Below are 17,945 nucleotides of genomic sequence, written 5' to 3'. Positions count from 1 at the left end.
AAAATATACTTAAATACCAACAGTAAAATGTAATTGCTAATGTACTTAAGTATCAAAAGTAAAAGTATAATAAAACAATCCTTACATTAAGCAAACTAGATGGCAAGGGTTTCTTGTGTTTAAAATTATGGATGGCCAGGGACACACGCCATCACTCAGACATAATTTACAAACTAAGCATTTGTGATTAGTGAGTCCACCAGATCAGAAGCAGTAGGGATGTTCTCTTGATAAGTGTGTGAATTGGACCATTTCCCTGTCCTGCTAAGCATTCAAAATGTAACGAGTACTTTTGGATGTCAGGAAAAATGTAGAGTAAAAAGTACATTATTTCCTTTAGGAATGTAGTGGAGTAAAAATAAATGTATAAAATATAAATAGTAAACAGATACCCCCAAAAACTACTTAAGTAGTACTTTAAAGTATTTTTAACTTAAGTTCTTTACACCCTATGGGCCCTGATCAAACTTAGTGCCATTTTGCACGCAGACTAAATATAATATGGGCAAACTATAGATTTAACGTCAAAATGGTATCTAGACAACGCGTTAATTATGGACTAAATGCTAAACAGTGGAATATTTAAGGAAGCTAAATAGAAGCACTTATGGGCCTATTGATCCCTTGGAAATCTCCGATGCAAAATGCTTTGAATTAAAAATAAAACAAATACAGGTAGGCTATATTTGGATTATTATAAAACAGTGAATGAAACACCGAGTAGTTGAAACAAATGTACTCTGTGCTCAGCGATCTGAAGCTATTCTTCTCGTTACATTTTTCTCGACTGAGCCACGCTGGTTCTAACTGTTCTGTAGGCTACATGACTTTATGCATTCCCAATGACGTTTTAGATTGTGACGTTTATGAGCGCAACAAAGGTAACGAAATGATTGCCGTCACCCTGGCGTATCAAAACTGTCAGTGGTCGGGGCACAGAGCTTTCGGTTTTTGCATGTTACAGTATTTACACCATGACGTAAAAAGATGGACAACGACACTTTTATGGCTCCCATTCTTCCAAGAGAGAGTCCTGCAAAAGTTGATCAGGGTGAATGAAGGAGAAGGGAAAAGTCAGACAAGGAAAACGTCTTCCAAATAAATAAAAACACCTCTTCGGATACAGAGAACCCTAAACCGAAGAAGTCGTCCAGATCATCTAAATCTTCAACAGAGTTTGATGAAAAGAAGTCGAGTCCAAAGGGTATCGTCAAGTGCACCAAGTGTGTAGTCATCGATGTCGGGGAAGGATACCTGAAAGCCGTGTTCGTTGGGGGCGGTTGTGCCCTCGTGCGTGATTCCCAGTGTTGTGGGGTTTTGCGCGCCAATGCCCCTTGCATTACAAACGCAGCTATGTGGGAGTGAAATCTTAGAAAAGTCAAACATATTCCACGTCAGCCCGGTGCATAATGGCATAGTAACGGGATGGGATGCCAAAGAGAGACTGTGGGAATACGCGTTCAAAACGCTGGGTATCCCAAGCGAAGAGGACGCCGTGCTTTTATGTGACCCGCCTTAGTCAGAGCACCAACAGAGAAAAGCTAGCCGAAATCAGGTTCGAGAGCTTCGGCACCCCAGCAATGATCATTGGAAACCAGTCAGTTGTATCCCTATATTCCTATGGTAGGACCAGTGGACTGGTTTTTGAAGTGAGGGCACGGGTGCTCTTACGCAGTCCCCATTGCATGCCAAGTTACACGTCGTGCAGAAAACGCAGGATGAAGCCTTGACCTTTACTTACAGAAGTTAATGCAGGAGTCTGGAAAAAGTGTTTATTGTAATAAATTAGGCCTAATGGATGTCATCAAGGCAAAATGTTGTTACTGTATGTAGCCCCTGATATAGACATTGAACTAAAACAAAGAGAAAGCGACACGGTGCAATACAAGCTTCCAGATGGGAATTCTCCCTCATTGGGGAAGGAGTGTTTTCTTTGTCCAGAGGTGCTTTTCCAGCCAAATCTGATTGGATCCCGTGACCCAGGACTTCCTATTATGGTCATGAACTGGATCAATAAATGTGACATCAAACTGAAGCGTGACATGCTACAAAATATACTAATTTGCGGCGGCTCCACAATGTTCAGTGGTCGGTCTTCCTGAATGGTTGCAGAGCGAGCTCAACCAGATGGCACCATGCAGTGAGACTATGGTTGTGGCATCCCAGGAGGGTCAAAACACAGTGTGGCTTGGAGGTTCCATCCTTGCCTCCCTGTCCTCTTTCCAGTCACTTTGGATTCAGAAGAAAGACTGAGGAAAAAGGGCCCTCTGCTATTTTTCGAAAATGTTTCTGAAAGCAACGTTATAAATGTACCTGTATAGTTGGCAAATGAAACAGTAAATTGTAAATGTAAATTAACTAAATTGAACTGTGTCTGCCTTTTCCATATCTGTGATAATATGAATAAGTTATAACCACATACCCATTACCGACATTATTTTGAGACCATTTAACAACACAGAGCTCTGTTCATAATACCTTAGTCATACAAGAAGGACAAGAGATCCAGTATACATCTTTATTAATAGGCTACATTTATGATAAGATGATTGATTGCTTTACAGTTAAAAAAAGATAACAGTGATGACAAAAAGCTACTTCAGAATACTCAGCTTCCACTTGACACCATTTCTCATCTTTGGGGGTGGTGGGGTCTCTGAATCTGCAAAGAGGAAGAGCATATTTTATGAATAAACTAAAAGGGGAATAAGAATGTAGTCAGGTCCATAAGTATTTGGACAGTGACACAATTTGCATCATTTTGGCTCTGTACGCCACCACAATGGATTTGTAAGGAAACTATCATGATGTGCTTTAAGTGTAGACTTTAATTTAAGGGTTTTGTCAAAATTATTGTATGAACCGTGTAGGAATTAAAACCATTTTTATACATAGCCCCCCAATTTTATGGGCTCAAAAGTATTTGGACAAACTAACAATCAAAATTAAATTGTGAGTTTTAATACTTGGTTGCAAATCCTTTGCAGTCAATGACTGACTGCCTGAAGTCTGGAACCCATAGACATCACCAGATGCTGGGTTTCTTTCTTGGTGATGCTCTGCCAGGCCTTTACTGCAGCTGTCTTCAGTTCCTGCTTGTTCTTGGGGCGTTTTGCCTTCAGTTTTGCCTTCAGCAAGTGAAATGCATGCTCAATTGGATTCAGGTCAGGTGATTGACTTGGCCATTGCAGAATATTCCACTTTTTGCCTTAAAAAAGTATTGGGTTGCTTTTGCAGTGTGCTTTGGGTCATTGTCCATCTGCACTGTGAAGCACCGTCCAATGAGTTTTGAAGCGTTTGGCTGAATCTGAGCAGATAATATAGCCCTAAACACTTCAGAATTCATCCTGCTGCTTTTGTCAGCAGTCACATCATCAATAAATACAAGGGAACCAGTTCCATTGGCAGCCATACATGCCCACGCCATAACACTGCCTCCACCATGATTCACAGATGAGGTGGTATGCTTCGGATCATGAGCAGTTCCTTCCCTTCTCCATACACTTCTCTTCCCATCATTCTGGTACAAGTTGATCTTTGTCTCATCTGTCCATAGGATGTTGTTCCAGAACTGTACAGGCTTTTTAAGATGTTTTTTTTTTTTGGCAAACTCTAATCTGGTCTTCCTGTTTTTGAGGCTTATCAATGGTTTACATCTTGTGGTAAACCCTCTGTATTTACTCTGGTGAAGTCTTCTCTTGATTGTTGACTCTGACACAGATACACCTACCTCCTGGAGGGTGTTCTTGATCTGGCCAACTGTTGTGAAGGGGTTTTTCTTCACCAGGGAAATCATTATTCTGTCATCCACCACAGTTGTTTTCCGTGGTCTTCCGGGCCTTTTGGTGGTTCCTGAGCTCACCAGTATGTTCTTTCTTTTTAAGAATGTACCAAATAGTTGATTTGGCCACACCTAATGTTTTTGCCATCTCTCTGATTGGTTCGTTTAGATTTTTCTGCCTAATGATGGCTTGCTTCACTGGCAGTGACAGCTCTTTGGACTTCATATTGAGGGTTAACAGCAACAGATTCCAAATGGAAATGCCACACTTGAAATCAACTCTAGACCTTTCATCTACTTACTTGTAAATGAACTAATTAGGGAATAACACACACCTGGCCATGGAACAGCTGAGCAGCCAATTGTCCAATTACTTTTGGTCCCTTAAAAAAGGGGGGACCACATATAAAAAGTGCTGTAATTCCTACACCGTTCACCCGATTTGGATGTAAATACCCTCAAATTAAAGCTGAATGTCTGCACTTTCAGCTCATATTCATTATTTAATTTCAACACCAATATGCTGTGGTAGACAGCTAAAATAATAATAACTTGGTCAATGTCCAAATATTTATGGACCTGACTATGATTTTAGCACCTAGTATTGCTTAACAAATAAGTAAATACTATGTTTTCAATAGCAATAAATAGGAATATTACTAAAACTGACCTTGGGTTGCTGAGGGTCTTGGCTGTTGAAATGAAGCCATGATGCTGTTGGCTGTGGAGTTAGGACCTGTGATCTGAAGAACAAAATGAAAACACAGGGTAAATTAACTATTTCTAAAAACAAGTCTGTGTGTGTGTGTGTGTGTGTCTCTCTCTCTCTCACCGGGGCCTGGGTCTGCTGAAGACCCTCCTGCCACACCTCAGGAAGGGCCACCTCTATCATTTGGAGAGCCTCCCCATAGGCCTGTTGCAGCCTCCCCGCCTGTCCGTCAAACTGGAACAGCACCAGGGCTTTCAGCAGGCTGTGCACCTCCTCTGCAGGGGTGGATCAAAACCATGTAAATCACACAGGAGCTGCCCACAACACTCTACCTTTTAAGTAGCACTATAACAAATATGAATGAGACGATTAAAAACTATTCCAACCAGATAACTGTAATTCTATTGAGGATTTCAGAGAAATGCCCATCATTATGAGTGAGAGTAGGCCAAATGGATGAAAGCGAGAGAGAGCGAGACCAAGAAAGGGAGAAGCGGTAAGAAAAGAATGTGCATCTCCCACCTCTCATCTTGTCCACAGAGTGGATGATCTCTGCCAGGGCGTGCAGTAGGGCCATGTCCTCTAGGGGGCTCCCTTCCTTCAGACTCAGCTTCTTGCGCTCGGCCTTCCGGCGGTTCTTAGATGACCTCCTGAGAGACAGAGGTCAGTTCCTCTCTCATAGTGAGACAGCTGACACCTTACTCCCAAGTCCCAAACCCACCTCTACCCCCACTAGGTATTTCATGTAATTTATACAGATGTGTAAAGTGCTGACTCACGAGGAGATGCGGGAGTTACTATGTGAGTACTTGGAGCCGGCATGGCTGCCTGTCATCACACTACTGGCCTCTGAGTAGAGCTCTGCCTCTGGACAGTCTGGGACATCCTCATCTAGAAGGAGAGATGGGGAGACAGAACAAGAGAAAGGGAGAAACCGAGCGAGGGAGGCAGGTCAATATAACATGGACAAGCCCATTCTCAGAGCCTTAAAACGATTATAAACTGTATCCTTGTGTAAGTAATGCAACAATGAATGGTATCTACCCAGTAACTCCAGCCTGGCTTTTTCCTTAAGCTCCCGTACCACAGCCAGACGGGTTTTGTGACGAGTGAACATCGCCCTCTGAACTTCCAGGTAGGAGGTCTGAGAACTACATGCTAAAGACAGTGTTCATAAAAACAATGTATATATTTGGTGCCAAATTTATGACCTATATAATGAATATACTGCACATTGAAAAATAATTAGCACTTTGTCATCAAGAGCATTTCAATTCACCAATGGAAAAGGGGGGTTTACCTTCCAAGAGAGCTGGTTTGAGGTTTGTTTCAATTATGTCTTGTCTGTTGTACAAATACACCTAGTACAGACAAAAGAGAATGTCATTTTGTCTTGGTTTGGGCAGAGTTTGAAGAGCGTGTTGCACGATGGAGGCCATCTTGTTAACTCACCAGTCGAAGTGCTTCTTCCCAGACTGCACCTGTGATTAGAGCTGATATGGCCTCCTCACAGTCCTTGGCATACCGCTCCAACAATATGGCCGCCTCCGTATATCTTCTGAGCTCTATCAGTTTCTCTGAAATGATAGGGGGTAATATGAAACCAAATGAGCAACACAGATTGAATATAACAGCAACATTAAAGACTTGATGGTGGAGCTGTGAGGCGCTGAGTGCCAGACGTGGGTAGCCACTGTACCTGCCAGGTCCCTGGCCAGCAGTGCCAGCTGGTCGGATGGCAGCGGGATCTGCTCTGCCACACAGAGGGCGTTCCTCCAGCTGGCACTGCCCACAAAGGCCTGGAGGGCGCGGGTCGCCTCGCCGCAGCGCCACAGCAACAACCCTGCCTGCTCCGCCTGCTGCTGCTCCACCAGGTACTCGGCATAGGCACAACTCAGCGCCTAGAGGTCAGGGTTGGAGGTCAGGGGTTAGAGGTCAGAGACAACAGTAGCACACAGCGCGGATAGCACACAGCGCGGCTGTGTGATAACGCATTACCTTGTACTGAGGGCTGTCTGTTGGGTAGAGCCCCAGGGCTTCACTATACAGCCTCTGGTCCTTCACCAGATTTAGGGTCTCGTTGAAGTGCTCCTCACCTGGCACAAAACACCACACCCAGTTTAGGTCCTTCTTTTCAATGAAGTTCAGTTAATTAATTGTCCACGTAATGACACGTTGAGATGACTATGGCAGGAGACACTCACCACACTTGCTGAGGTGATGCAGGGCCTTCCTGTATCTCTTGAGGTGTTTGTCGATGGTGTAGCGCTGGTAATTGGGCTCTAATGTCTTCAGCATGTTCAGGAAGGGAAGGTACTCTTTGGGGTCCTTGAATGTTTGGGAAGGCAAAGGAGAATCAATCGCTTTAATACCCATAAAAATACATGTAAGTAGCACAGTCTTTTCTCTATTTGCAGTGAACGTCCAGTCGTCCACCAAAGTTTCTGCAGCAATGGCTTCATCAGGGTAGCTATTAGGTACTGTTTAGGTGCTGTTCTGTACAGTGAAGTACTACTGTCACTCACCTTTTGGGACTTCTCGGCCACCATGAGGACCAAGTCAAAGTCGTAGGTGCCCAGAGAGTGTTCATACAGCTCGTTGACATTGACCAGGAACAACAGGTACTTCAGAGCCTCCTCCGCACTCACTGCGTTGGCAGCACTGGGTGGGTTCACTACAAATACACAGGTTACAAACATAGATTTCAGATATCTTGTTAACAATTTCTTCCTCTTGCTGATCTGCTCGTGTCCGTTTTACCTCTAAGCTCGTGGACTTTCTGCAGGGCAATCTCCAGCTCAGGAACAGTCTTCTTCACATGTGACGTCAAAATAGACAGACAATACCTGAGGGTTATAACGACAGTATTATTCTCTCAATCAAGAATCTTGTGAAATAAACATGATTTGAGTACAATACTAGTTAAAATGCTCTGTAAATAGTGCAATACAAAATCACATTTTATTGGTTTTCATTGACAAAAAGGATAATCCATATCAAGAGCGCACTCACTTGTGCTGGTCCATAGATTCCATGGTGCAGCGCAACGCATCACACACAATATCCACCTTTTTCCCACAAGCCACAGGGGCTGACTGGCCTGTAGTGTTCACTGAACAAGGGTACATTGTTGTAGTGGTATCTTCCTCCCTAAAAAAGTAAAAAAAATAAGTACATACTGAAACTAATGGCAATTTCCTAAAATGTATTACAAATGGGCATCGTTTGTCATTGTTGTAAAAAACAAAAAGGTTAAAGGTTCTTACTTGAGCTCTGTGAGGAACAGGTTGATGTGATTGATAGAGTCTAGCTGTCTCAGGAAGGTCTCCACGCTTTCCAAAAACACCTGCCAGAAAGGAAAAACAGTCTTGTTGTATGTGCCATTCCACACCAGAAGGTCACAGACAGGTTAGGTGAAAAAGAAGAAGTGACCTGGTTGTGTGTTTACCTACCTTGGGGCTGTGGTCGTAGATCAGGTTGAGGTTGATCCGCAGCTTCCTCATGCACTCAAAGGCCTCTCTGAACTTCTGACTGTCCAGCCACTTTCTGAGCTGAGCCAATACTAGCGCTCGATGGTGGATGGTCTCCAGGTTACCGCGAGGCATCTGCAGACACCCATCCAACACGTTCAACATCAACACGACCAGGGATGTTGTGCTAAACAATATGGGTAATAGCAATGATGTAACCTGGGATTTTAATCTGTTTTATGACAGACGGAACTGTTCAGACCTGTAGGATGAGCCTGGTGTCCTGGGGCACCACAGTGACGATTCTGGAGCCCCTCTCCACCCTGCGGAGAGTCTCGTCATTCTGGTCATTCTGATTCTGACCGTCTGCAGCCAAGGCCACCTGCAGCCCTTTGACAGTGAGTGTGCTGAGTCGGAGGCAGCGGCATGTGTGCGAGTGTGTGGTGAGCAGCAGGAAGTCATCGTAGACCACGAAGGAGGAAACGTTGGAGGCCACCTGTGGATGAAGGACAGAGGGAGGCAATGACACAATCAGGTTGGTGAATAAAGTCAAATGTTTTTAATGAATATGACTCAACTTTGCATTACATGAGTGGGGCAAGCAGCTAATTAATTAAATATTTTATTTTTTACCCCCTTTATCGCCCCAATTTCGATCTTGTCTCATTGCTGCAACTTCCCAACTGGCTCGGGAGGCGAAGGTCGAGTCATGTGTCCTCCAAAACACGACCCGCCAAACCACGCTTCTTAACACCCGCCCGCTTAACCCGGAAGCCAGCCGCACCAACGTGTCGGAGGAAACACCATTCAACTGCCAACCGAGGTCAGCCTGCAGACGCCCGGCCCGCCACAAGGAGTCGCTAGAGCGTGATGAACCAAGTAAAGCCCCCCCGGCCAAACCCTCCCCTAAGCCGGACGATGCCGGACGATGCTGGACCAATTGTGCACCGCCCTATGGGACTCCCGATCACGGCCGGTTGTAATACAGCCCGGGATCGAACCCGGGCCTGCAGTGACGCCTCTAGCACTGCGATGCAGTGCCCTAGACCGCTGCGTCACTCGGGAGGCCCAGCAGCTAATTAATTAAAGTAAGAGGTGTGTTTGCATCAATCACAATGGTAACTCTGCCTTTGTGCTGAATCACCAAAGCAAAACAAGACATACCTCTGTCTCGCCAACAAACAGGTGAGATCGGTCCGTAAGCCCTAGCAGATGCTCCTGTTGACATTACCAAAAAATCCCCTTGATTAGAGACCAGGAGGTAGGTACTTTTGGCACATAATCAACATTATCAAATCACCAAATTATAGTAATATTGACATTTTCTGTGAGACCAGTATTCAGTTAGATTGTTTCCTTACCTCTTCTATGGTAAAGAGGGCCGTCTGCACACAGGGATCTGGAAAGTTGATTCGGCAGCCTGTTGAGTCCTGCCACTCCACAACACTAGGCTTCAGAGAGTCTGGGGACACCATACACAGGTCCATTCATTTAAAAAAAATCCTATTTGATCATTTTTCAAATGTACAGCTGGAGACATAAAATACATCTCATGATCGAACTCTGCAAGCAAGTCTACAAGCAATATTCTCATAATCCAGGAAGTAGTCGTTACTGACCCCAGAGGAACTTCCTGATCTGACCATCCTCCAGCTGCAATGCCACCGTGCCCGTCTTGGAGCTGTGACACATGCTGATCACGTGACCTTCCACCTCCACATGTGACCTGGGGATAGAAACAGTTAGGGGGACATTTGACAGCAGGTAAAAGTTGCGTTGTTGTCGTCAACTATAATTCCTTCATACCTGATCTCCAAGGTTGGCTGGGGGCCCTGGGCCTCTGAGGGTCCCAGGATGAGCAGCTTGGACTGGGACGGCCCCTCTGTACAGCCCACCACCCCCAGGAACACATCATCACTCAGCCACAGCAGCAGACGCAGAGCCAGGGGCTCCTCCTGATCCACCGCAACCCTGCATCACGCAACACAGCCACAATGTTAGGGCGCAATATGTAGTGTGAGGGTCATAATAGAAAAGGCTTTGGATGAATGACTGTCCCGATTGTACCTGTAAGTTGTCTTTAGCTGGGGAGGGTGTGTGACAGATCGGAATCCTCTCAATCCGGCTGCAGGCTCACTCTGTTCCCCAGTACCTGAACACACAACCAGACTTTATGGACCCAGTACCCATCTTAATTAATTAACAGCACAGTGTGAGTGGGAAAAGAGATGTAGAGGAAAAAGCGACCATAGAGATGCATGTATCAAGAGAAGAATAATGGCTGAGCAATAAGATAGGAAACTTCAGGTGGCCCACCTTGGCCATAGACAGAGATGTGTCCGTCGGCTGTGAGCGCTGCCAGCTCATTGGTGCTCTGGCGCTGGAAGGTCACCAGGTTGACGGGGGCGGGCAGCTGAAGGTCGTAGGCACACATGGGCGGGGGCACCACACACTGACGAAACGTTGACACTAGGACCTTATCTAGAAAACAGAGGCATTCAGACAAATGCGATGCCTTTTAGATGCTTCAAAATACTCCATATCTCCCCTTCTCTAATTCATCGGCCCTTTTTGAATACTTTAAAAAAATGCACCTTTCCTTCCTCCCTGTCCTTGAGGAAATCACTGATCTGACACAGTACGGTTTGTGAAAGCAATGGAGGGTTGGAAACCATGTCTTCATCTATCCACTCACTTACAGTTGAAGTCGGAAATTTACATACACTTAGGTTGGAGTCATTAAAACTCGTTTTTCAACCACTCCACTAATTTCTTTTTAACAAACTATAGTTTTGGCAAGTCGGTTAGGACATCTACTTTCTGCAGGACAAGTAATTTTTCCAACAAGACAGATTATTTCACATAATTCACTGTATCACAATTCCAGTGGGTCAGAAGTTTACATACACTAAGTTGACTGTGCCTTTAAACAGCTTGGAAAATTCCAGAAAATGATGTCAGGGCTTGAGAAGCTTCTGATAGGCTAATTGACATCATTTGAGTCAATTGGAGGTGTACCTGTGGATGTATTTAAAGGCCTACCTTCAAACTTAGTGCCTCTTTGCTTGACATCATGGGAAAATCAAAGGAAATCAAAAATTGTAGACCTCCACAAGTCTGGTTCATCCTTGGGAGCAATTTCCAAACGCCTGAAGGTACCACGTTCATCTGTACAAACAATAGTACGCAAGTATAAAAACCATGGGACCAAGCAGCCGTCATACCACTCAGGAAGGAGACGCGTTCTGTCTCCTAGAGATTAACGTACCAATTTGTAAGTCGCTCTGGATAAGAGCGTCTGCTAAATGACATAAATGTAAATGTAAAAGTGCAAATCAATCCCAGAACAACAGCAAAGGACCTTGTGAAGATGCTGGAGGAAACAGGTACAAAAGTATCTATATCCACAGTAAAACGAGTCCTATATCGACATAACCTGAAAGGCCACTCAGCAAGGAAGAAGCCACTGCTCCAAAACCGCCATAAAAAATCCAGACTACGGTTTGCAACTGCACATGGGGACAAAGATCATACTTTTTGGAGAAATGTCCTCTGGTCTGATGAAACAAAAATAGAACTGTTTGGCCATAATGATCATCGTTATGTTTGGAGGAAAAAGGGGGTTGCTTGCAAGCCGAAGAACACGTGGGTGGCAGCATCATGCTGTGGGGGTGCTATGCTGCAGGAGGGACTGGTGCACTTCACAAAATAGATGGCATCATGAGGAAGGAAAATTATGTGGATATATTGAAGCAACATCTCAAGTCATCAGTCAGGAAGTTAAAGCTTGGTCGCAAATGGGTCTTCCGAATGGAGAATGACCCCAAGCATACTTCCAAAGTTGTGGAAAAATGGCTTAAGGACAACAAAGTCAAGGTATTGGAGTGGCTATCACAAAGCCCTGACCTTAATCCTATAGAACATTTGTGGGCAGAACTGAAAAAGCGTGTGCGAGCAAGGAGGCCTACAAACCTGACTCAGTTACACCAGCTCTGTCAGGAGGAATGGGCCAACATTCACCCAACTTATTGTGGGAAGCTTGTGGAAGGCTACCCGAAACGTTTGACCCAAGGTAAACAATTTAAAGGCAATGCTACCAAATACTAATTGAGTGTATGTAAACTTCTGACCCACTGGGAATGTGATGAAATAAATAAAAGCTGAAATAAATCATTCTCTCTACTATTATTCTGATATTTCACATTCTTAAAATAAAGTGGTGATCCTAACTGACCGAAGACAGGGAATTTTTACTAGGATTAAATGTCAGGAATTGTGAAAAACTGAGTTTAAATGTATTTGGCTAAGGTGTATGTAAACTTCCGACTTCAACTGTATATATCAGTGATCTGATCAGTAAATGTCAAAGACTACTATAAACAAGGTCTGTGTCTGAAACTTATCTCCCACACTAACTTTAAGCATCAGTTGTCAGAGCAGCTTACCGATCACAGCACCTGTACACAGCCCATCTGTAATTAGCCCAGCCAACTACCTCATCCCCATATTGTTATTTATTTTGCTCATTTGCACCTCAGTATCTCTATTTGCACATCATCTTCTCCACATCTATCACTCTAGTGTTAATACTAAATTGTAATTATTTTGCACTATGACCTATTTATTGCCTTACCTCCATAACTTACTACATTTGCACACACTGTATATAGATTTTCTATTGTGTTACTGACTGTACGTTTTGTTTATTCCATATGTAACTCTGTGTTGTTGTTGTTTTTATCACACTGCTTTGCTTTATCTTGGCCAGGTCGCAGTTGTAAATGAGAACTTGTTCTCAACCGGCTTACCAGGTTAAATAAAGGTGAAATTAAAAATGTTAAACTAAAAACTCACCCCCGTCAATCACGGCCACGTTGGCGTTGTCCTGCCCGTCCTCCCCGTGGCTGCGGTCGGTGCTCCAGCCCCAGTCGTAGTTCAGGCTGGCCCAGCCTCGGGTCACCAGGTGCAGCCGCAGGGGCCTCTCAGGATCCCAGCTCACGTAGGCTGGTGCCCTCTGGGGGTCGCTGCCAAAGTACAGGTTCTGCTTCAGGTACCAGTGGTAGTTACCTACTGTCCACAGCTGAACTGGAGGAGGGACGGAGAGGGAGTGAGGCAGGGGTGTAAAAAAAAAGCTATGGCACGGTTGGCTTCATCCTGGATACTATAAAGTATGCAGAATGTCCCTCCAGATCAGTTTAACATATTAGAACATCTGCTTGGTAAAAAGGCAACAAATTGACTGAAAGACAATTTGATTAACCCATGTTATAAAGTTAAGAAATAATATTGGGAGTAATTTGTAGAGGATCTTACTGTATGTGTTGACTTGACCGCCCTCTCCTGGTGTCATATCTTCCAGCCACACAGCCAACACAGTGGAGTCACTGTTCCATAGCAGCTCCTTCACCTGCAACAGTCACACAGATCTAGGATCAGTTGCCCTCCCCAAATCCTAACCATTAAGAAATGAAAATAGTGCAAATAGTCCGGGTAGCAATGATTAGCTGTTCAGGAGTCTTATGGCTTGGGGGTAGAAGCTGTTGAGAAGCCTTTTGGACCTAGACTTGGTGCTCCGGTACCGCTTGCCATACGGTAGCAGAGAGAACAGTCTATGACTAGTGTGGCTGGAGTCTTTGACAACTTTCTACATTGTAGAATAATAGTGAAGACATCAAAACGATTAAATAACACATATGGAATCATGTAGTAACCAAAAGTGTTAAACAAATCAAAATGTATTTTATATATTTGAGATTCTTCAAATAGCAACCCTTAGCCTTGATGACACCTTTGCACACTCTTGGCATTCTCTCAACCAGCTGCATTTCAATTAACAGGTGTGCCTTGTTAAAAGTTAATTGCAGCCCAAATAAATGCTTCACAGAGTTCAAGTAACAGACATCTCAACATCAACTGTTCAGAGGGGACTGTGTGAATCAGGCCTTCATGGTCAAATTGCTGCAAAGAAACCACTACTAAAGGACACCAATAATAAGAAGAGACTTGCTTGGGCCAAGAAACACGAGCAATGGACATTAGACCAGTGGAAATGTGTCCTTTGGTCTGGAGTCTAAATTGGAGAGTTTTGGTTCCAACCGCCGTGTCTGTGTGAGACGCGGTGTGGGTGAACGCATGATCTCCGCATGTGTATTTCCCACCGTAAAGCATGGAGGAGGGGGTGTTATGGTGTGGGGGTGCACTGCTGGTGACACTGTCTGTGATTTATTTAGAAATCAAGGCACACTTAACCAGCATGGCTACCACAGCATTCTACAGCGATAGTCCAACTAAGCCCAAACCAGATGGGATGGCGTATCATTTGTTTTTCAACAGGCTGTGTAAGGGCTATTTTACCTAGAAGGAGAGTGATGGAGTGCTGCATCAGATGACCTGGCCTCCACAATCCCCCGACCTCAACCAAATTGAGATGGTTTGGGATGAGTCAGACCGCAGAGTGAAGAAAAAGCAGCCAACAAGTGCTCAGCATATGTGGGAACTCCTTCAAGACTGTTGGAAAAGCATTCCAGGTGAAACGGTTTGAGAGAACACCAAGAGTGTGCAAAGCTGTCATCAAGGCAAAGGGTGGCTATTTGAAGAATCTCAAACATCAAATATATTTTGATTTGTTTAACACTTTTTTGGTTACTACATGATTCCATATGTGTTATTTCATAGTTTTGATGTCCTCACTATTATTCTACAATGTAGAAAATAGTAAAAATAAATAAAAACCCTTGAATGAGTAGGTGTTCTAAAACTTTTGACCGGTAGTGTACCTTGACCTGTTCTTTGCCAAAGGGCAGGGTGAAGTCCCCGTGTAGGAGGCCGTTCTTCTCCATAAACACCACACTGTGCTTGTTAGGATGACGCTGCGTGGCTGCTATCAAACTACCCGACGGTCTGAAACAAGGCATTGGTTTCAATGTAGCTCAAATGCAAACCATGTTGTGATATTTGTTGTATTTGAGTTACCTAAAGCATAATACAACAAGGTGCTCAAAGATGTTGAAGGATTCTCCACAGAAATCTTACTTCCAACACAGTGACTGCTCCAGACCGTTGACGGTTTCACTTGTCGACTGTAAGACACACTCTCTGTTCCACACTCTGACCTTTCTGGCACCTGAAACATCACACATATGCAATGTATGTGATACCAACACAATCTACAGTATATATATTTTTACAGTAATTGTTTCACTTCACTCCACAGAGTTTGTGAAAAACATTGATTCTCACCAGTCTGGGGGCAAACAGCGCTCACAGCGAAGAGCTGCCCGTCTCCTCTCCACGTCACCCTTGGCCTGCGGTCGTCCCACGACATGGCCGGCTGCACCTCCTGTCACACAGAGAGAGAGGAGAGAGACAGTGAGACCTTCATCAAGTAGTGTTCAACTGCTCTTTTTAGGGTGAAAGATTAATAATATTCCTTACTATAGTCTTCCTCTGGGCAGCATGCTTGCCCTCTGAGCCATGGAACTGGGTCTCTTTCTTCCCCCAGCCCACTGTGATAAACTTCCCTAAAACACATAAAAGGTGTGTCAGTCAACCATATGCATAGTGTACATACATTGGGATTTTACATTACGATCCCATCTTTAATGTGATTTGATCAGTCTTACCCTCTCCAAAGTCATCCTGATGGATCCCAACCTCTGTGATGGGTTCAAAGTCTTTGGTCATCATGATAATGGTGTCCTGACCTGAAAGGTATCAAGAAAGAGAGCGCATTACTTCTGATGGCTCATGATAGACCCCATGAACAATAGACTATTAAGTCAATGACCATAATCTAGAGGTGGTTGGTATACTGACCAGTGGTGAGAGTGACCAACTCCTGGTCCGGGCTCCAGCTCATGGCTGACAGACCACTGCCCACACTGCCCACACACTCCAGCTGAGATGGACATGGACACACACACACACACACACACACACGTGAAAACAGAGGCAGAACAGACCTGTTATGAGTAACGGTGTCAATGCACTCTTATGTAATTTCAATAAACAGGGTTACTACTTCAATCTTGATACCTGGTTAGTGTTCAGGTTGTAGAGAATGACATCACCAGTGGCTGTAGCCACACACACTGACTCCTGGTCTGGTAAGTCTTGGATACCAACAACTGTCCCACTGCCATCCTCTGGAAGATAGCTCTCAGCTGTCAATGACACCTCATTCACCACCTGAACATGATGGGTATAGGAATAGTTGAATACAGTGTGTTAGTGATGGGCTGCAACAAAAACCTGCACCATGTGGGTCTCCAGGAATAGGATTGGAGAACACTGTTATGCGTAACGTACCTGGCCAGCTCGTGTGTCCAACTCTGTGACGGAGTATTCTGAAGCGATGAGCACCGTGCCTGTGTCCGTCCGAACAGAGAAACATTGCGGCGTGCCTGGGCCTTGCAGCTCCAAGCAACGAAGGCTCTTCAGCAACCTCAAGTTCCGCATTACACACAAATCCTATTTACCTATACACAGATGAAGACAATGAGCATTGATTAGCATCTGTAGCTAGCAGGCTAGCCAATATGGAAAGGTAGCTAGCTAACTAGCTGTGCGTGCAGACAAGCCATGTTATTCAATGTTAAAATTAACATGAATAACAGCTACACGATGTGACACATAGCTAAGTAACCTACCTTTGCGTAGCTCCAATAATATTTACAAAAGCTAAAGTTAGTGCATCAACAACACAACACACATGTTGCAGCGATGTCAAATTGTTCACTTTACAACCCTGACGTAAAATGCTGAAAAACGTAGTGCCCTATTACAATGTCTCCCTCTTCCTGTACGGAGGGAGATTGCATGACTTTGACGACTGACTCAGTGCACCCAATTAGACTACACTCATCCCATTAAAAAAACAGGAAATCATCATACCAATCACACCATTCATATGGTGAATGCGTCCGAGCCAGCTATTCCAGAGAGGAAGAGGCGAAGCGAGAGGGATAACTGGGCTCAAAATATGTCTTCTCCAGCAAGTTGCGTTTTTTCGCTCACAAAGCAAGGAGTTTTTGTATGGAGTTCAATGAGAGAGTGTCGAATTTGGTTAACATTTACATTTACATTTTAGTCATTTAGCAGACGCTCTTATCCAGAGCGACTTACAGGAGCATTTAGGGTTAAGTGCCTTGCTTAAGGGCACATCGACAGATTTTTCACCTAGTCGGCCCGGGGATTAGAACCAGCGACCTTTCGGTTACTGGCACAACGCTCTTACCCACTAAGCTACCTGTAATGGCTTATTTGCTACGTGGTTGCTTATTTTATCGAATATAAGTTCTGTAATGATTAGGTTGTTACAAGTGTACTGATATAAGTAGGACACGTGACATCCTGGCAACTTTGAGAGAGAAAAAACACTTTATAGCCTATCAGTTGTGCCTGGTCATCACTGGTTACCACAGCCACAAAGTCATAAACCCCGCCCATTTATACAATTTATCTTCTTAAAATGAGATTTTAAACCTAACCTTAACCACTCTGATAAGCATATAGAGTACCACAGTATGAGTAATAATACTTAGAAAACCTAGCGGTCAAACAGGGAAATGGTTCCAATTGTTTTTACACCATTCATTTTTCCCATAGGGGATTTTAGAAACACTTAAAATATGGGCTGTGTTTCTTGTAGGCTTATCCTTGACAATTTATTGTTAAAACGAGAGGCTGCCTGGATCTTTAATTTAAAGACCCTTGCTCCCTTCGGTCTCAACGTAGACTTTGATTTGAAGCCATTCTTGTGATTTTGCTATTCATTGTAAATGTTGTGGGCCTATGTAGCCAAGTATCTATGATCATATGCTATCCATGGTTTTTGTATGTTGTTTTTATCTGTGAATTGGCCAATGCTATTAGGCCACACCCGGCCATGACAGACACCTGCGTGTGTCCTTTGACACTATATAAACTAGTGACCCGCAGTGTTTGTCATTATACCCTGAAGAAGACAGCTTGTCTGTCGAAACGT

At 44.2% G+C, this 17,945-nt stretch overlaps 1 protein-coding gene across 2 annotated transcripts; it reads right to left on the bottom strand.

The window, feature by feature from the left end:
* Window positions 1–2,504: 2,504 nt before the first annotated feature.
* elp1 (elongator acetyltransferase complex subunit 1) lies at window positions 2,505–16,714 on the bottom strand. 2 transcript variants are annotated; one of them, XM_041840524.2, is made up of 34 exons: window positions 16,609–16,714; window positions 16,268–16,437; window positions 15,995–16,147; window positions 15,776–15,857; window positions 15,583–15,663; window positions 15,395–15,480; window positions 15,200–15,299; window positions 14,993–15,083; window positions 14,737–14,860; window positions 13,274–13,367; window positions 12,815–13,045; window positions 10,277–10,441; window positions 10,028–10,112; window positions 9,767–9,931; window positions 9,580–9,686; window positions 9,322–9,422; window positions 9,125–9,178; window positions 8,223–8,456; window positions 7,943–8,095; window positions 7,757–7,836; window positions 7,503–7,640; window positions 7,251–7,336; window positions 7,016–7,164; window positions 6,695–6,818; window positions 6,489–6,586; window positions 6,190–6,391; window positions 5,943–6,067; window positions 5,791–5,851; window positions 5,535–5,648; window positions 5,270–5,381; window positions 5,013–5,140; window positions 4,614–4,765; window positions 4,452–4,524; window positions 2,505–2,662 (listed from the first exon to the last, which is right to left on the bottom strand). In XM_041840524.2, the coding sequence occupies exons 2-34, from the start codon at window positions 16,415–16,417 to the stop codon at window positions 2,595–2,597; spliced, it is 3,966 nt and encodes a 1,321-aa protein (XP_041696458.2). In that variant the 5' UTR covers window positions 16,418–16,437; window positions 16,609–16,714; the 3' UTR covers window positions 2,505–2,594. The 2 variants fall into 2 exon arrangements, with proteins under 2 accessions (XP_041696458.2, XP_041696466.1); XM_041840532.1 differs by lacking the exons at window positions 14,737–14,860; window positions 14,993–15,083; window positions 15,200–15,299; ... (4 more) ...; window positions 16,268–16,437; window positions 16,609–16,714 and adding an exon at window positions 14,315–14,344.
* Between the last annotated feature and the right edge of the window lie 1,231 nt (window positions 16,715–17,945).

The sequence above is a fragment of the Coregonus clupeaformis genome, chromosome 2, assembly GCF_020615455.1.
Source record: "Coregonus clupeaformis isolate EN_2021a chromosome 2, ASM2061545v1, whole genome shotgun sequence".
In the NCBI taxonomy this organism is placed as follows: Eukaryota; Metazoa; Chordata; class Actinopteri; order Salmoniformes; family Salmonidae; genus Coregonus; species Coregonus clupeaformis.
The sequence above is the reverse complement of the archived record's forward strand: the minus strand, read 5'-3'. Positions and strand labels throughout refer to the sequence as shown.